This window comes from Lithobates pipiens, unplaced genomic scaffold (genome assembly GCF_037356315.1).
Source record: "Lithobates pipiens isolate NorthernLeopardFrog02 unplaced genomic scaffold, aLitPip1_a1.2 Scaffold_22, whole genome shotgun sequence".
Taxonomy (NCBI): Eukaryota; Metazoa; Chordata; class Amphibia; order Anura; family Ranidae; genus Lithobates; species Lithobates pipiens.
In genome coordinates this window covers 148,073,946-148,086,478 of record NW_027507784.1, presented here as the reverse complement: position 1 = coordinate 148,086,478, position 12,533 = coordinate 148,073,946, and the positions used below count along the sequence as shown (strand labels likewise).

Sequence of the window (12,533 nt, the reverse complement as noted above, 5' to 3'; positions counted from 1 at the left end):
GGGATTTCAGGTTATTATTCCACAGAGTGGATTCCCAGACCGTCAAGGATGCTTGGATGGTGGGATGAAAGGTTATACATTGTTTGTGATAGGTTGCTGATGCTATTAGCTAGGATGGAAGTTCTCTGTTGTGGAGTAAGTAGCGCTTCAGGAGAACCCATGGTTTGTCTGTACCAACCATATTTGGAGTTGAATAAGTAAGACTGCCTTACAATAATCCTGTATGACAGGAAGTCCCATGCCCCCCCCCCATGTTTATGCCTGCAGAGAATCTGAAACAATCCTATATAAATTGCTTGGTACAGATAGTAATTCGGTTAAAGAATTGCATGGAAAGAGCAACGCTAACATTTTTAAAGCCGCAGTGTGGCCTAGTCAGGAAATCTAAGACGTCATCCTGAACAGTTTTCAGTGGGTAATTTGAGTATAAAATGCAAATGGAAAGATCGGTGCTACTACCCATACAACATGGAAAAGGGAGGGTGTGTTGCGCTTCCTAAATTAAAATAGACTGTCAAAGAATAGAAATCAATCTATATCTCAGTAGTATCAAAGGAAAAACAAAGAGGTGCAATCGTGCTTAATCGAACAATCAGAAACTGCATCAAAAGTGCATCTGTGCATAGCATAAAATATAATCTACGGATAATTCAAAGTGCATCTGTGCATAGCATAAAATCTAATCTACGGATCTAATCTAATCTACGGATAATTGTGTAGTATGTAAAAAATATCAACTTTATTAAGCAAATAATAATCTACTCACAATAGTGGATAAAGGCAGAGCGCACAGCAAACAGCAGACCAACGAGCGTGTCGCTCGGGTGTAAGCGTCACTTCCGGTTTCCTACGCGTTACCTCATACAATGACTTCAACTGGGATCACCCTAGTCAACTGGGATCACCCTAGTTGAAGTCATTGTATGACGTAACGCGTAGGAAACCGGAAGTGACACTTACACCCGAGCGACACGCTCGTTGGTCTGCTGTTTGCTGTGCGCTCTGCCTTTATTCACTATTGTGAGTAGATTATTATTTGCTTAATAAATTTGGTATTTTTTACATACTACACTATGGTGGATTTCATCTGTCTATCCCTTGAGTGCATACGTTGATAGTATTCACGGAGGAAATTGGATGATTTATGGTGACGTTAGAAGTTTCCTCCTTCATTCATCTCCTGGCTTCAAGTGTTCCTTGCAAAAGGCTATTTCTTTGCTGTATACCTTACAGCAGTAAGGTATTTACCTAGTGTGATCAGCACTTACACGAAAAATCACTTGAACGGACGAGAGTTGGCTTGGCACAAAATTGCACCTTATTATTTGATTGTGTTAATGCACTCTAACATCCACGATTGGACTATGTATGGGTTACTTTGATTAGACCCAATTGCTGCTGCTGCTGCTATATTTTTTTTTATTTTTTTGTTGCTGCTGCTATTTTTTACTTGCTATATGCACCTCATTTATAATAATTTTTATTATATGCACTTTATTTTTATTTCTTATCACAGTATCACTGTCGTTGACACTTGAATTATCCGTAGATTAGATTTTATGCTATGCACAGATGCACTTTGAATTATCCGTAGATTATATTTTATGCTACGCACAGATGCACTTTTGATGCAGTTTCTGATTGTTCGATTAAGCACGATTGCACCTCTTTGTTTTTTCTTTGATACTACTGAGATATAGATTGATTTCTATTCTTTGACAGTCTATTTTAATTTAAGAAGCTCAACACACCCTCCCTTTTCCATTTCCACATTAATGAGAGCCAACTCATAAAGTGTTTGCTGCACCTATCAGAATAGAATTGTGCCTTTTAAATTAATTATTTTTACATATAGCGCAGGAGCCCTTACATATATACCCATACAACATATTAATGACAGAGCTCGCAGGTGGTCGATCCTCAGTCATTAGCTGAGTAGAATAATGCAAGAAAGATGATCCGCACACCCAATATGGCTCTTAAAAAAACATTAATTTTATTGAAAAGCCACAATGTACAAACACAGATAAAATCAGTAGACACTTTTCGGCCTAACCCGATTTGCAGAGTATAACCTAGAGATAGAAGATGTTAATTGAATACCCAAGTAACACTCAGGTTATCCCATATGTACAAAAATTCCAACTAGAGAGTTTGTAAAGACAGGCTATCAATCCCAATAAGGAGCACCGAAGATTTGCTCACATTTATGTTATAGTATGACACAGCACTAAAACTGTCTAGTATAGTCTGGACAGCTCTCAGGGAAAGAGCTATTTGTGTTATGGTGAGGATTACGTCATCCGCAAAAAGTCCAATCTTGTGGGAGGTATCATTAACGGTTATCCCTGATATTAGAGGGCTATTGCTAATGGTCGTAGCAAGGGGCTCAATTAACCACTTCTGGCCCGGCCTATAGCAGAATGATGGCCAGGCGAGGGTTTTCATTGTTAGTGTATGTCATATGACGTGCTTCAGAACAAGCCGCTCGTGTGTGCCCCCGGGGCTTAGCATGCTAGCACATTATGAAATACTTACTTTAGAATGAAGCTCTAAGTTGAGACAGCTGACATTTTCCCCAGAACTACTTCTGGGTTCGCAGGCTTCGGCGCTGTGATTGGCTTGAGCCTCGGTTGTGTCACGGATACGTTTTTAATTTGAAGGGTGACTGGAGCGTGATCCGACCACGTGATGGCATGTATTTCCTCTTGTGACACTTGTTTAAGAAGTTAAAGATCCATGAGGATCAAGTCTATCCTAGAATAAGATTGGTGTGGATCTATAAAGAGGGGTTAAGACAATGCCAGGGGTCATATAAGGCTTCTTGATGCAACAGAGATTGCAATGTTTGCCGAAATGAAGAGTGAGCGGAGGAAGTATCCAGATGTTTATCTGTTATAGCAGTAAAGTCCTCAAAAAGAATCAACAGGTCTTTAACTATCGGTCACGTTTGAGCAGGTTCCATAAGAATTGAATCTGCCCCTCATTGGGCGCATACAGGTTAACTGTGGTGTAGGTAAGTTTAAATCACTGATCAAAACAATGCATCTGCCATTAAATACTCCTTTCTTCTTTGTGTCAGTATTGGCAAAATAGATATGTGGAAATTATATATGGGAGGACTTTGAAGGATTCGAGTCTTGAAAATTTGATTCTTACTCGCAAAGTATCTCTATGTAGCTTTATAGCAATTTCCAAGAGGGCTCGCATCTTACTACTACTGAGCCCATGGGCATTAAGAGTCATACATTTCAAAGCCATGGTAACCAAATAGGGGGAGGTAGTGAGAATCTTTGCGGTATCACATGAATAATATAAAGTATCAAGATGGTTACCTCAAATGGTTTGGTTGTATCACAGTGCCAAGTCCCAAGCAAAACTAAAGAAGAGATCCAGCACACTGGCCACGTGTAGAATATCTTCTGGCAATGGAACTCCTTGAAGAAGAAGATAAAAACTGAACATAAACAGTCAATATACTTTAAACTAAATAAACATATAAAAAAAGGAGAGTGACTACTCCGAGTAGCATTTCACTATATGTATAATCAGAGTTAGCTGGTCCCACAAGAGGTCAACTCTGACCAGTACGGCAAAAAGGAATCATGCAAAGTTGAACTCTGTGTTTAGTCATAGCCATCATCAGCCGGTGGAAGGTTCCCAGTTTGGAGATCTTGCCCTGAGAGATGAGGTGGGGGAAGAGGCCTGCTCACCTGGTGGTAGTAACCCCATTTTTTCACAAGATGAAGTCTGTCTGCCAATGTGTAAATGTTGAAAGACTTCACCTCCTTGGTGACAACCAATTTTGTAGAGTAACCCCATTTATAGATCACGCTATAGTTTCTGAGGGTTTTGGTGATAGGCTAAAATGGTGAACTGAGACAGGTCACCATAGACAGTGAAATGAGTGTAAGGATCAGGAAGTGGTTAGTCTTTCTAAATAATTGTATCAGCTGTTCCTTAACATGGTAGAAATGAATTTGACTATGACATCCCACAGTATTCTGAAAGGCAGGAGGCTTAGGAAGTCTGTGAGCCCTGCCAACCTTTATCCCATTTGCAGGAACATCTAGTGGTAACATAGTAATACATTTTGGTGCCCGAGATCCTTGGGGCACTGTCTGAGCCACTCCACCTAGATTAATATTGTTTCTATGTGATCTGTCTTCTATATCAGCAATTTTCAATTTTAGTTTATGGATTTCATCATCTGCATCATTATGTGTGTCCACAAGCTCATTATGGGCTGCTGAATATTCCCCTATTTTGTATCAACATGACCAATTCTGAGTCTGTCTCCTATTTCAGACACATCAGATTTAACTTGAGCCATAAAAGAAATCATGTCTCTGTGTAGAGTGCTTCTCAGTTATACCAACATGTCTTTCAATGTTGTGTTTATAATAGGTTGGCCAGTATTGGGGTACTGCTCTATGGGATCCATCAGCTCCCTGGTGTCCTCCAAGGAGGAGGAATCAAGACTGCTCACCTTGTTCCAGGAGGGAGCCTGCTTGTGCCAGCCTAGACTTCTGTGGACTGCTGTGTGCTGATTTAGGAATTCCAGTGTCTCAATAGGAACCCTGCTGCTTGGCAGGGTGTGCAGGACTGAGAGAGCAAAAATAACCGTCAGCTTGCAGGGACCGTCCCACGACTTTCTCATCTCTGCTCGCCAGGTGTGCTGGCCACCTGGAGGGAACCGATGTGGATGCTGATTCCACTTATGCCCCGTACACATGAGCAGATTTTCCGCTCAAGCTTGGCTTGCATACACACGGTCACACAAAAGTTCTCTGAACTTTCGACCGTCAACAACGCGGGGATGTACAACACTACAACGAGCCGAGAAAATTAAATTCAATGCTTCCGTGCATGCATCAAATTGTTTCCGAGCATGCGTAGGAATTTTGCACGTGGGAATTTGTACAGACGATCGGATTTCCGATCGGAACTTCTTCCGAACGAAAAATAGAGACCCTGCTCTCAAGCTTTTTCTGTCTGGAATTCTGCCAGCAAAAGTCCAATGGAGCATACACACAGTCGGAATTTCTGACCAAAAGCTTACATCTGATTTTGCTGGCAGAATTTCTGATCGTGTGTATGGGTCTTTAGAGCCACTGCCGTGAGTCTGGTCTGGTCTGAGAAGCCGTCCAGGAGCTGAACAAAATTGCAGCCATATTCCTCTGATACTGGCCACACCCCCCCACTAAACATATATTTCAAGAATGCACCCGCCACATGGAATTCACAGAGAATTATTGGTTTTCTATAGAAAGAGCAAAGGTAAACTACTTGCCTTCAGTCTGCCTCTCTCTGATTGAAACTTGGTATAGAGTTGTCCAGGGGGAAGAGGTTTTTAATCTGCAGATTATCTGATATCTTAAATTAAATACTTACATATTTTTTGTTTATGTCTGTTCTGCTGAGGCCATACTGTGCCTGTGCCCACATCTATTATTACTTATTCATGACTGACCAAGAATAGCTCCAGAACTAAACTTTCTATTCTTGTAATGCCGCGTACACATGATCAGACTTTCCGGCAGACTTGGTCCACCGGATTTCCCAACGGACTTTTGGCAGAGGTCCAACGGACTTTCCAAATGAACGGACTGGCCCACACATGGACTAAAGTCTGCTGATTTTGAATGTGACTCCAGGTACGACGGGACTAGAGAAGGAAGTCAATTGACACCTTGCGAACGGGTAACCCCCTACGCCGAAAAAACGGTGTGGGGGTCCCCCCAAAATCCATACCAGACCCTTATCCGAGCACGCAGCCTGGCCGGTCAGGAAAGGGGGTGAGGACGAGCAGCCCCACCCCAAAGCACCTTGTCCCCATGTTGATGAGGACAAGGGCCTCTTCCCGACAACCCTGGGCAAGGGCTTATCGGAATCCGGGAGCCCCCTTTAATAAGGGGGCCCCCAGATACCGGCCCCCCACCCTATGTGAATGAGTATGGGGTACATCGTACCCCTACCCATTCACCTGGGGGAAAAAGTGTCAATAAAAAAACACACTACACAGGTTTTTAAAGTAGTTTATTAGGCAGCGCCAGGGGTCTTCTTCCAACTTTGGGGATCTTCTTCTGACTTCTCCATGCTTTGCGGTTCTTCTCGCCAGGCTCCTCCACTAACTTCTGCTCTTTTGCCGCTCTTTTGCTAGCGGTGGCCGGGCTTTCTCCTTCGTCGCCATCTTCTTCTTCCTTCTTCTGTTCTTCTGATGTTGACATGACGCTCTCTCACGCTGTAATGCCATGGACACGGTGCGCGGTGACTTATATAGGCATAAGGGGCGTGCTGGGACTGTGACGTCAGAAGGGGCGGGGTCACCGGGTGACATCACCCGGCGACCCCACCCCTTATGCCTATATAAGTCGCCGCGCACTGTGTCCACAGCATTACAGCGGGAAAGAGCGTTGTGTCAACATCGGAAGAACAGAAGAAGACGACGACAAAGGAGAAAGCCGGGCCACAGCTAGCAAAAGAGCAGAAGATAGCAGAGGAGCCCGGCGAGAAGAAACAGAAAGCACGGAGAAGTCGGAAGAAGACCCCCGGAGCTGCCTAATACGCTACTTTAAAAACCTGTGTAGTGTGTTTTTTTTATTGACACTTTTTTCCCCCAGGTGAATGATTAGGGGTACCATGTACCCCATACTCATTCACATAGGGTGGGGGCTGGGATCTGGGGGTCCCCTTATTAAAGGGGGCTCCCAGATTCCAATAAGCCCCCCGACCGTAGAACCCGACAACCAACGGCCAGGGTTGTCGGGAAGAGGCCCTTGTCCTCATCAACATGGGGACAAGGTGCTTTGGGGTGGGGGGCCACAGGGCGCCCCCTTCCCCAAAGCATCCACCCCCCATGTTGAGGGCATGCGGCCTGGTACGGTCCAGGGGGGGGGGGCGCTCGCTTGCCCCACCCCCTTTCCTGACCGGCTGGCTGCGTGCTCGGATAAGGGTCTGGTATGGATTTTGGGGGGGACCCCACGCCATTTTTTCGGCATAGGGGGTTACCCTTAAAATCCATACTTGGTGTACAGTACCCTGTAGCCGAGAACCAGCGCGATAGGATCACGCTGGAAACATTCTCGCGAGCAGGTGCTGTAGTTGCCGTTGCGTTGTAGTTGGTCCATCAGACCAGCATACAGACGAGCGGACTTGCCGTCAGGAACTGGGTCCATCTTCGGCGGGAAGATTTAAAACATGTTTTATTTCTAGGTCCGCCAGACTTTGGGGAAGAAAAAGTCCGCTGGAGCCCACACATGATCGAATGGTCCGAAGGACTCTGGTCTGCTGGATCAAGTCTGGCGGAAAGTCCGATCGTGTGTACGCGGCATTAGCAGACCTTTTTTGTTCCTACTTCAGACCTTCTCAGCTATGTCAAATGAAGGTCCTTATTGTAATATTTCCACGTGGGTATGAGTTTAAGGACCATAAGTAACAAACATGCTATTGAGTTATATTTTGCTACTAGTTTAGGTTTAAGCATTGTTTGAGGTCTGCTTTATCAAGATTAGAGTCTGCATTAGTAGGTCAGCTCTGGTAAATAGCTAATCTGGTTGTGAGAAAGTTTTAAAGTGCATTTTGTGGTCAAACAAATGTTTGGTGCAGTTCTGTGAGTAGAAGACATCCCTGTTGATTCAAAAATGGGCCATCTCATCTTTGTAACCCCCCACATATTCATCAGGTTAAAATCATCCCTTGGTGAAAGAAACAGTTTTTATTTTGTTATCAAATGTGTGGCTGTAAAATATATAGATCTATAAAAGAAAACAATTTATAACATCAAACTCTGGTTGATCTGAATCCATAATAAGCACTAGATGTGGGGTTGAAGTTTGCAAGAAAACCATTGGATATCAATCTCTGGGGCCATCTCCATCCTTAGAAGGTGGTCCTATTGAACCCTATGAGAAGCCATTGTACACGCTTAATCAATACACTTAAAAGCAGCCTGCAGGCTGTAAACAAACCAGAGGCCATAGGCATGATTTTGAGGAAAGTATCCATCTGGAGATGGTGCACTACTTGAGCACAATGGTGGGGGTGGGAGGAATAAGTGTGCTTTGGCAGCTATCCTCTGCACAACAGTCAGTTTTTCTCTCAAGTTAACAGTCTATCTCACACCATTTTGTTGGGTAGTCTGGGACTCTGTTTTGCATACTATTTATAATGCAGGTACACTAGTCTCAAAAACACCCATTACATACTTCTTGATGAGTCTAATATAGAGAAAGTGTGATAAACTGTTGATACTAAGGCATTTCTCGCAATCAAAGTCAAGTCTGTTTTGTAATTTTGCATCTGAATACAGATAAAAGAAGCAGAGTGAAAGGAAGTTACACAACACAGGCTTTAGAAAGAAAACCCCACTGTGTGCACTGTGAGCTGTGGCTGCAGTTTAAAACTGAGAACACAAATTAGGAAATTTTGTATATTGGATTATTTGCTTTAGCACAGTTGCAGGTTTGCCAACGAGCATGAATAGTGTAGTATCTGTTCTTATCAGTTACCAGTAGGTGGCGCTTGCTTCCGTCCCTGTTCTACGGCGAGGTGAAGCAGGGGTGGCGGTTGCAAAGCCTGCTGGTGTAAAGGTGACCCAGAGCGGTTCCTAGTCGAAAGGGAAGCCTTCTGATGGGGATGGAGAACCACTGGTCGGCGCCAGGGGAGGGGACCCTGGCCTTCTGGCTTGGATTGTGGCAGCTTTAGCTCCAGTCAGTTTTTCGGGAGGGAACATTCGTTATCCTGTTCCAGCAGGGGGGCGGCCTGTACTTCCCGAATGTAATTAGGTAGGAGTGATGGGAGTGAGGCTGTGACCTGATGGCAAAGGGTCTCACCAAGCTTCTGGATCTCCATGCCTTTCTGGTTGGGGTGGGGGCTGTCGTGGTCTGGGTTGGGGGGTCAGGGATGCTTTCTGTTGAAAAGCCCATGGTGATGTTCACCTGGAGTGGCAGTCCAGGGGTGCCTTATACTCACTGTGCTACGCACTTTGATATCTGGCACCTAGGTCACGTCACCATTAACACGCTTTTTTACACCTGCCTCTAGGGCCCGGCCTTTTGGCTAGGACCAGAGGAATTTTTGATTCCTGGCCGAAGGGCCTGGTCATTATATTGCACAATGGCCACCTTTTTCACTCTCCTCTTCACTATCCCTTCCTCACTTTTTATTTATTTTATTTGTGTGTGTTTGTCACGTTTGTCACTGCACGTTTGATGAGTAGGGTGTCGGTCCTCGGACCTATCCTGAAAGTCTTGTGGGAGGGTGGACATAGGCCTTCTGGCTTGGTCCGTTCTCTATTGGGGGGCCTACCTTCAGGGAAGCCCCATAGTACCAAGTACCTAGGAGGTTCTGTTTCGGCAGACCTCCCGGGGAAAGGAGGCCGTCCGGCTTCGGCTGGATGGCCACTGATCAGTCTGGTACCTCAGTCCCGGTTAGGAGCCTAACGCCCCGGGGGATCAGGGTATGGTCCTTTTTCGGGAGGACATCAGACACCAGTCTGCACTTTTTAGTGTGTCACTCTTTATGTGTGTGCACTTTTTTTATGCACCGGGTGGACGTTTTTTGGGTGTGTTTTGCACGCCATGGGCTTTTTCAATCAGAACGAGCATGAATAGTTTACTCGTGGATTGTCTCTTATTACCTGGGATTGCTCTTTGACAGATTGTGCTTGGTACCAATAACTGAATACATGAGCAAAAATTTGTGTAGCAAGCTGAGATGTTAGAAAGAATAAATATGTATTGAGCAGTAAATTATATATGAAGGCATGCGTAAAGGAATTGCAACAAAAATCAGTAAAATGGCACTAAGCGCCAGAGATGAAAATCTGAAAAATAGCACTAGAATTGATTGTTTACTAAAGGCTACGTGTTTGTGGCAGAGCTGGATGTTCTTCCTTAAGAGTCTAAACAATTCTATTTTCCAATGCACATTAGTGCTCTTTTAAAGCCTATGGGAAATGGCAATTTCATTATTGTGCACAGACCCAATTAACTAACTTTATCATCATGATTATTGGTTTCAATTTGTCTTTATTAGTGGATATGATTTTTTTTTTTCAAAAGCTTATACAATTTATTACCATCCAAACGGGAATAGCTTTGTATGTGGGGTAGTTACCTAAAACGTTTTATAAGGCTTTATCTGTGAGCTAAGTTGATTATCTCACAAAAATTCAGTCACATCTTGAGTATGCCATCCAGTTCTGGTCACCAATTATCAGGAAGGCTGAAGAGTGTCTATAGAAGGGCAACAAAACTAAAAAGGTGGTTGGAGGACCTCAGTTATGAGGAACTAGTACAAACATTAAACTTATTCTCCCTGCAGAAGAAACACATAAGAGGCGATATGATCACAATATGCAAATCTTTAAATGGTTACTCTAGCATTGGGAGAAAACTTACCCAAGGTCTCTAAGGAAGATACATCCAGACCATGAAGTTGGACAAGAAACGGTTCAAGCTTAAACTGTGTAAGGAGTTTGTTTGCCGTTAAAGCACTAATAATGTGCAACTCACTTCCACAGTTGGTGATATCAGCAAGGGAATGTATATAAAATCAAAAAGCTTTAGATGTGTTTCTTAGCAAACAGTGTACAGGGATATTGAAAAGTAGTGACATAAACGCACACATACACTCTCAGGTTGAACTGGATGGACTTATGTCTTTATTCAGCCTAACCAACTATATAACTATGTAAGTACAGCAGCCTGTAGTGTCAATATTTGCCTCCTTCCTCCCACCTTCTACACATTCCTAGTGGCTCGTCAGTATGATGGGCTACTGATTGGCCAATGGGTATGTGCATGAGACGGGTTTGGATGAGTAAGCTTTTACATTGACAGAAAGTGCTGGAGCTATACCCAACTAGAACACCCTGGGTTCTCAAACTTTGTGACAGGGACTGTATGTAAATACAGACACCTTGAGGTGCCTGCACTTTATTGTTGATAGCAGATTCTTATTTCCTTTGATAGGCTTTAGCCTTTTTAAAGGACCTAACTCCAGTAAAACTGGAACTTCTCCCTTGCAGTGGGGCTGCATCTGCACTGCAACGGTTAACTACTTGTTTCTGTCTAGGTTATGGTAAAAGCAGTTTTACCTTATCCTCCACTTCCCTGGAAGGCAAATCTTCTCATGCTCCAGTGATGGACTGTCTTCATGTCTAGTGCAGAGCTATGGCCCTTGCATTTAGTTGACATTAGAGGGCCTTAGACCACTGGAGTGCATGGGAGAAGAGGCTATGGGGACCGGTCTAGCAGCATGGAGGAGCCCGTGGGAGCAGAGGATTGGTTAAGTAAAACATGCATTACCAAATCCCTTAGACCTGAACAAGCAGTAAACTGCAGTGAAAAGTCCTGGTGTTAAAGTGGTTGTAAAAGCCTAAGGTTTCTAAAAATACTTTTGTGTGCAGCAGCCCCCCCAACCCCCCTCCCTCTTCGGGTGGCACAGCCTGCAGCGCCATTGGCTGCTGTCAATCCAAGTCAGCTAACCAAATAGGGGAGAGTGGGGGCGGGTCAAGGCTCCGTATTTGAATGGACACAGGGAGCTGTGACTCGGCTTGAGTGCCACCATAGCTGCTTGCTGTGGGGGCACTGAATGGGAGGGAGGAGCCGGGAGCACAGAAAAGGCACCCGAGAAGAAGAGCATCTGGGCTGCTCTCTGCAAATCCATTGGAACAGAGCAGGTAAGTATAACATGTTTTTATTTTTTATAGGAAAAAAAAACCTAAACTTTACAATCACTTTAATATTTATATTATGTACAGTAAATGAGTGCTTCACTGAACTGGCGCCTGATGCTTTGTTACGTATAGTCATTACTCTTTTGAGGTTCTTGTCAATTTTTGCACAAATCTGAATGATTTTGTACATGTTCATGTTTCTAGTTAAGGATGGTGACCTATGGTGCAGTTTTGTCAAAAAACACCTTCAATTTTGGCTTTCTCTCTTATTTCAGATAGTTGAAATCTTGCTGCAGTATACTGACAAAGCATTGAGGAAATGTCCGGAGCAAGGCAAAATCCAGGTCATGGAACAGCATTTCCAGGTACGGAAGCTGGGTGATTAAGGGAATTCTCACTCTGAGAGCAGAAAAAAAAATGGTTTAAACTTCTTTGTAAAACTGGACTTTTTAAGCTTAACATCAGGCAGATGTAAAAATCCAGCTGCGGATATAATGAAAAATAATTAAAGCCAAATTGAATCTGCATGATTTTTTTTATTACTGTAATTCATCCAGGCTGCATATAATATATCTGATCTTTTACCCCCCCCCCTTTTTTTTAAACAAATTAACTAAGTTCTGCAGCAGTCTAGAACGTTGGACTGCATCTCTTACACAAAGCTACAGCCCAGCTCCCCAGCTGTCCTACCACCCCACCCACTGTCAGGAGGTGAGGAAGGGGGGTTGTTGGACCTTGGGAGAGTTTGACTGCTGCAATGTGTGTGTCAGAAACTGACTATCTAGGTTTTTGCAGCACAGAGTATTTTAACCTTTGCTGCAGTATTTATTAGTTAAATAAAGATGAAAAA

At 43.8% G+C, this 12,533-nt stretch overlaps 1 protein-coding gene across 3 annotated transcripts in view; it reads left to right on the top strand.

The window, feature by feature from the left end:
* VPS8 (VPS8 subunit of CORVET complex) overlaps positions 1–12,533 on the top strand; it is a 350,033-nt gene that overhangs the window by 75,919 nt on the left and 261,581 nt on the right. For all 3 annotated transcript variants that reach the window (XM_077448451.1, XM_077448450.1, XM_077448449.1), the window contains exon 20: positions 11,959–12,048. In XM_077448451.1, the coding sequence (XP_077304577.1) occupies positions 11,959–12,048 (90 nt within the window). The remainder of the gene's footprint in view (positions 1–11,958; positions 12,049–12,533) is intronic.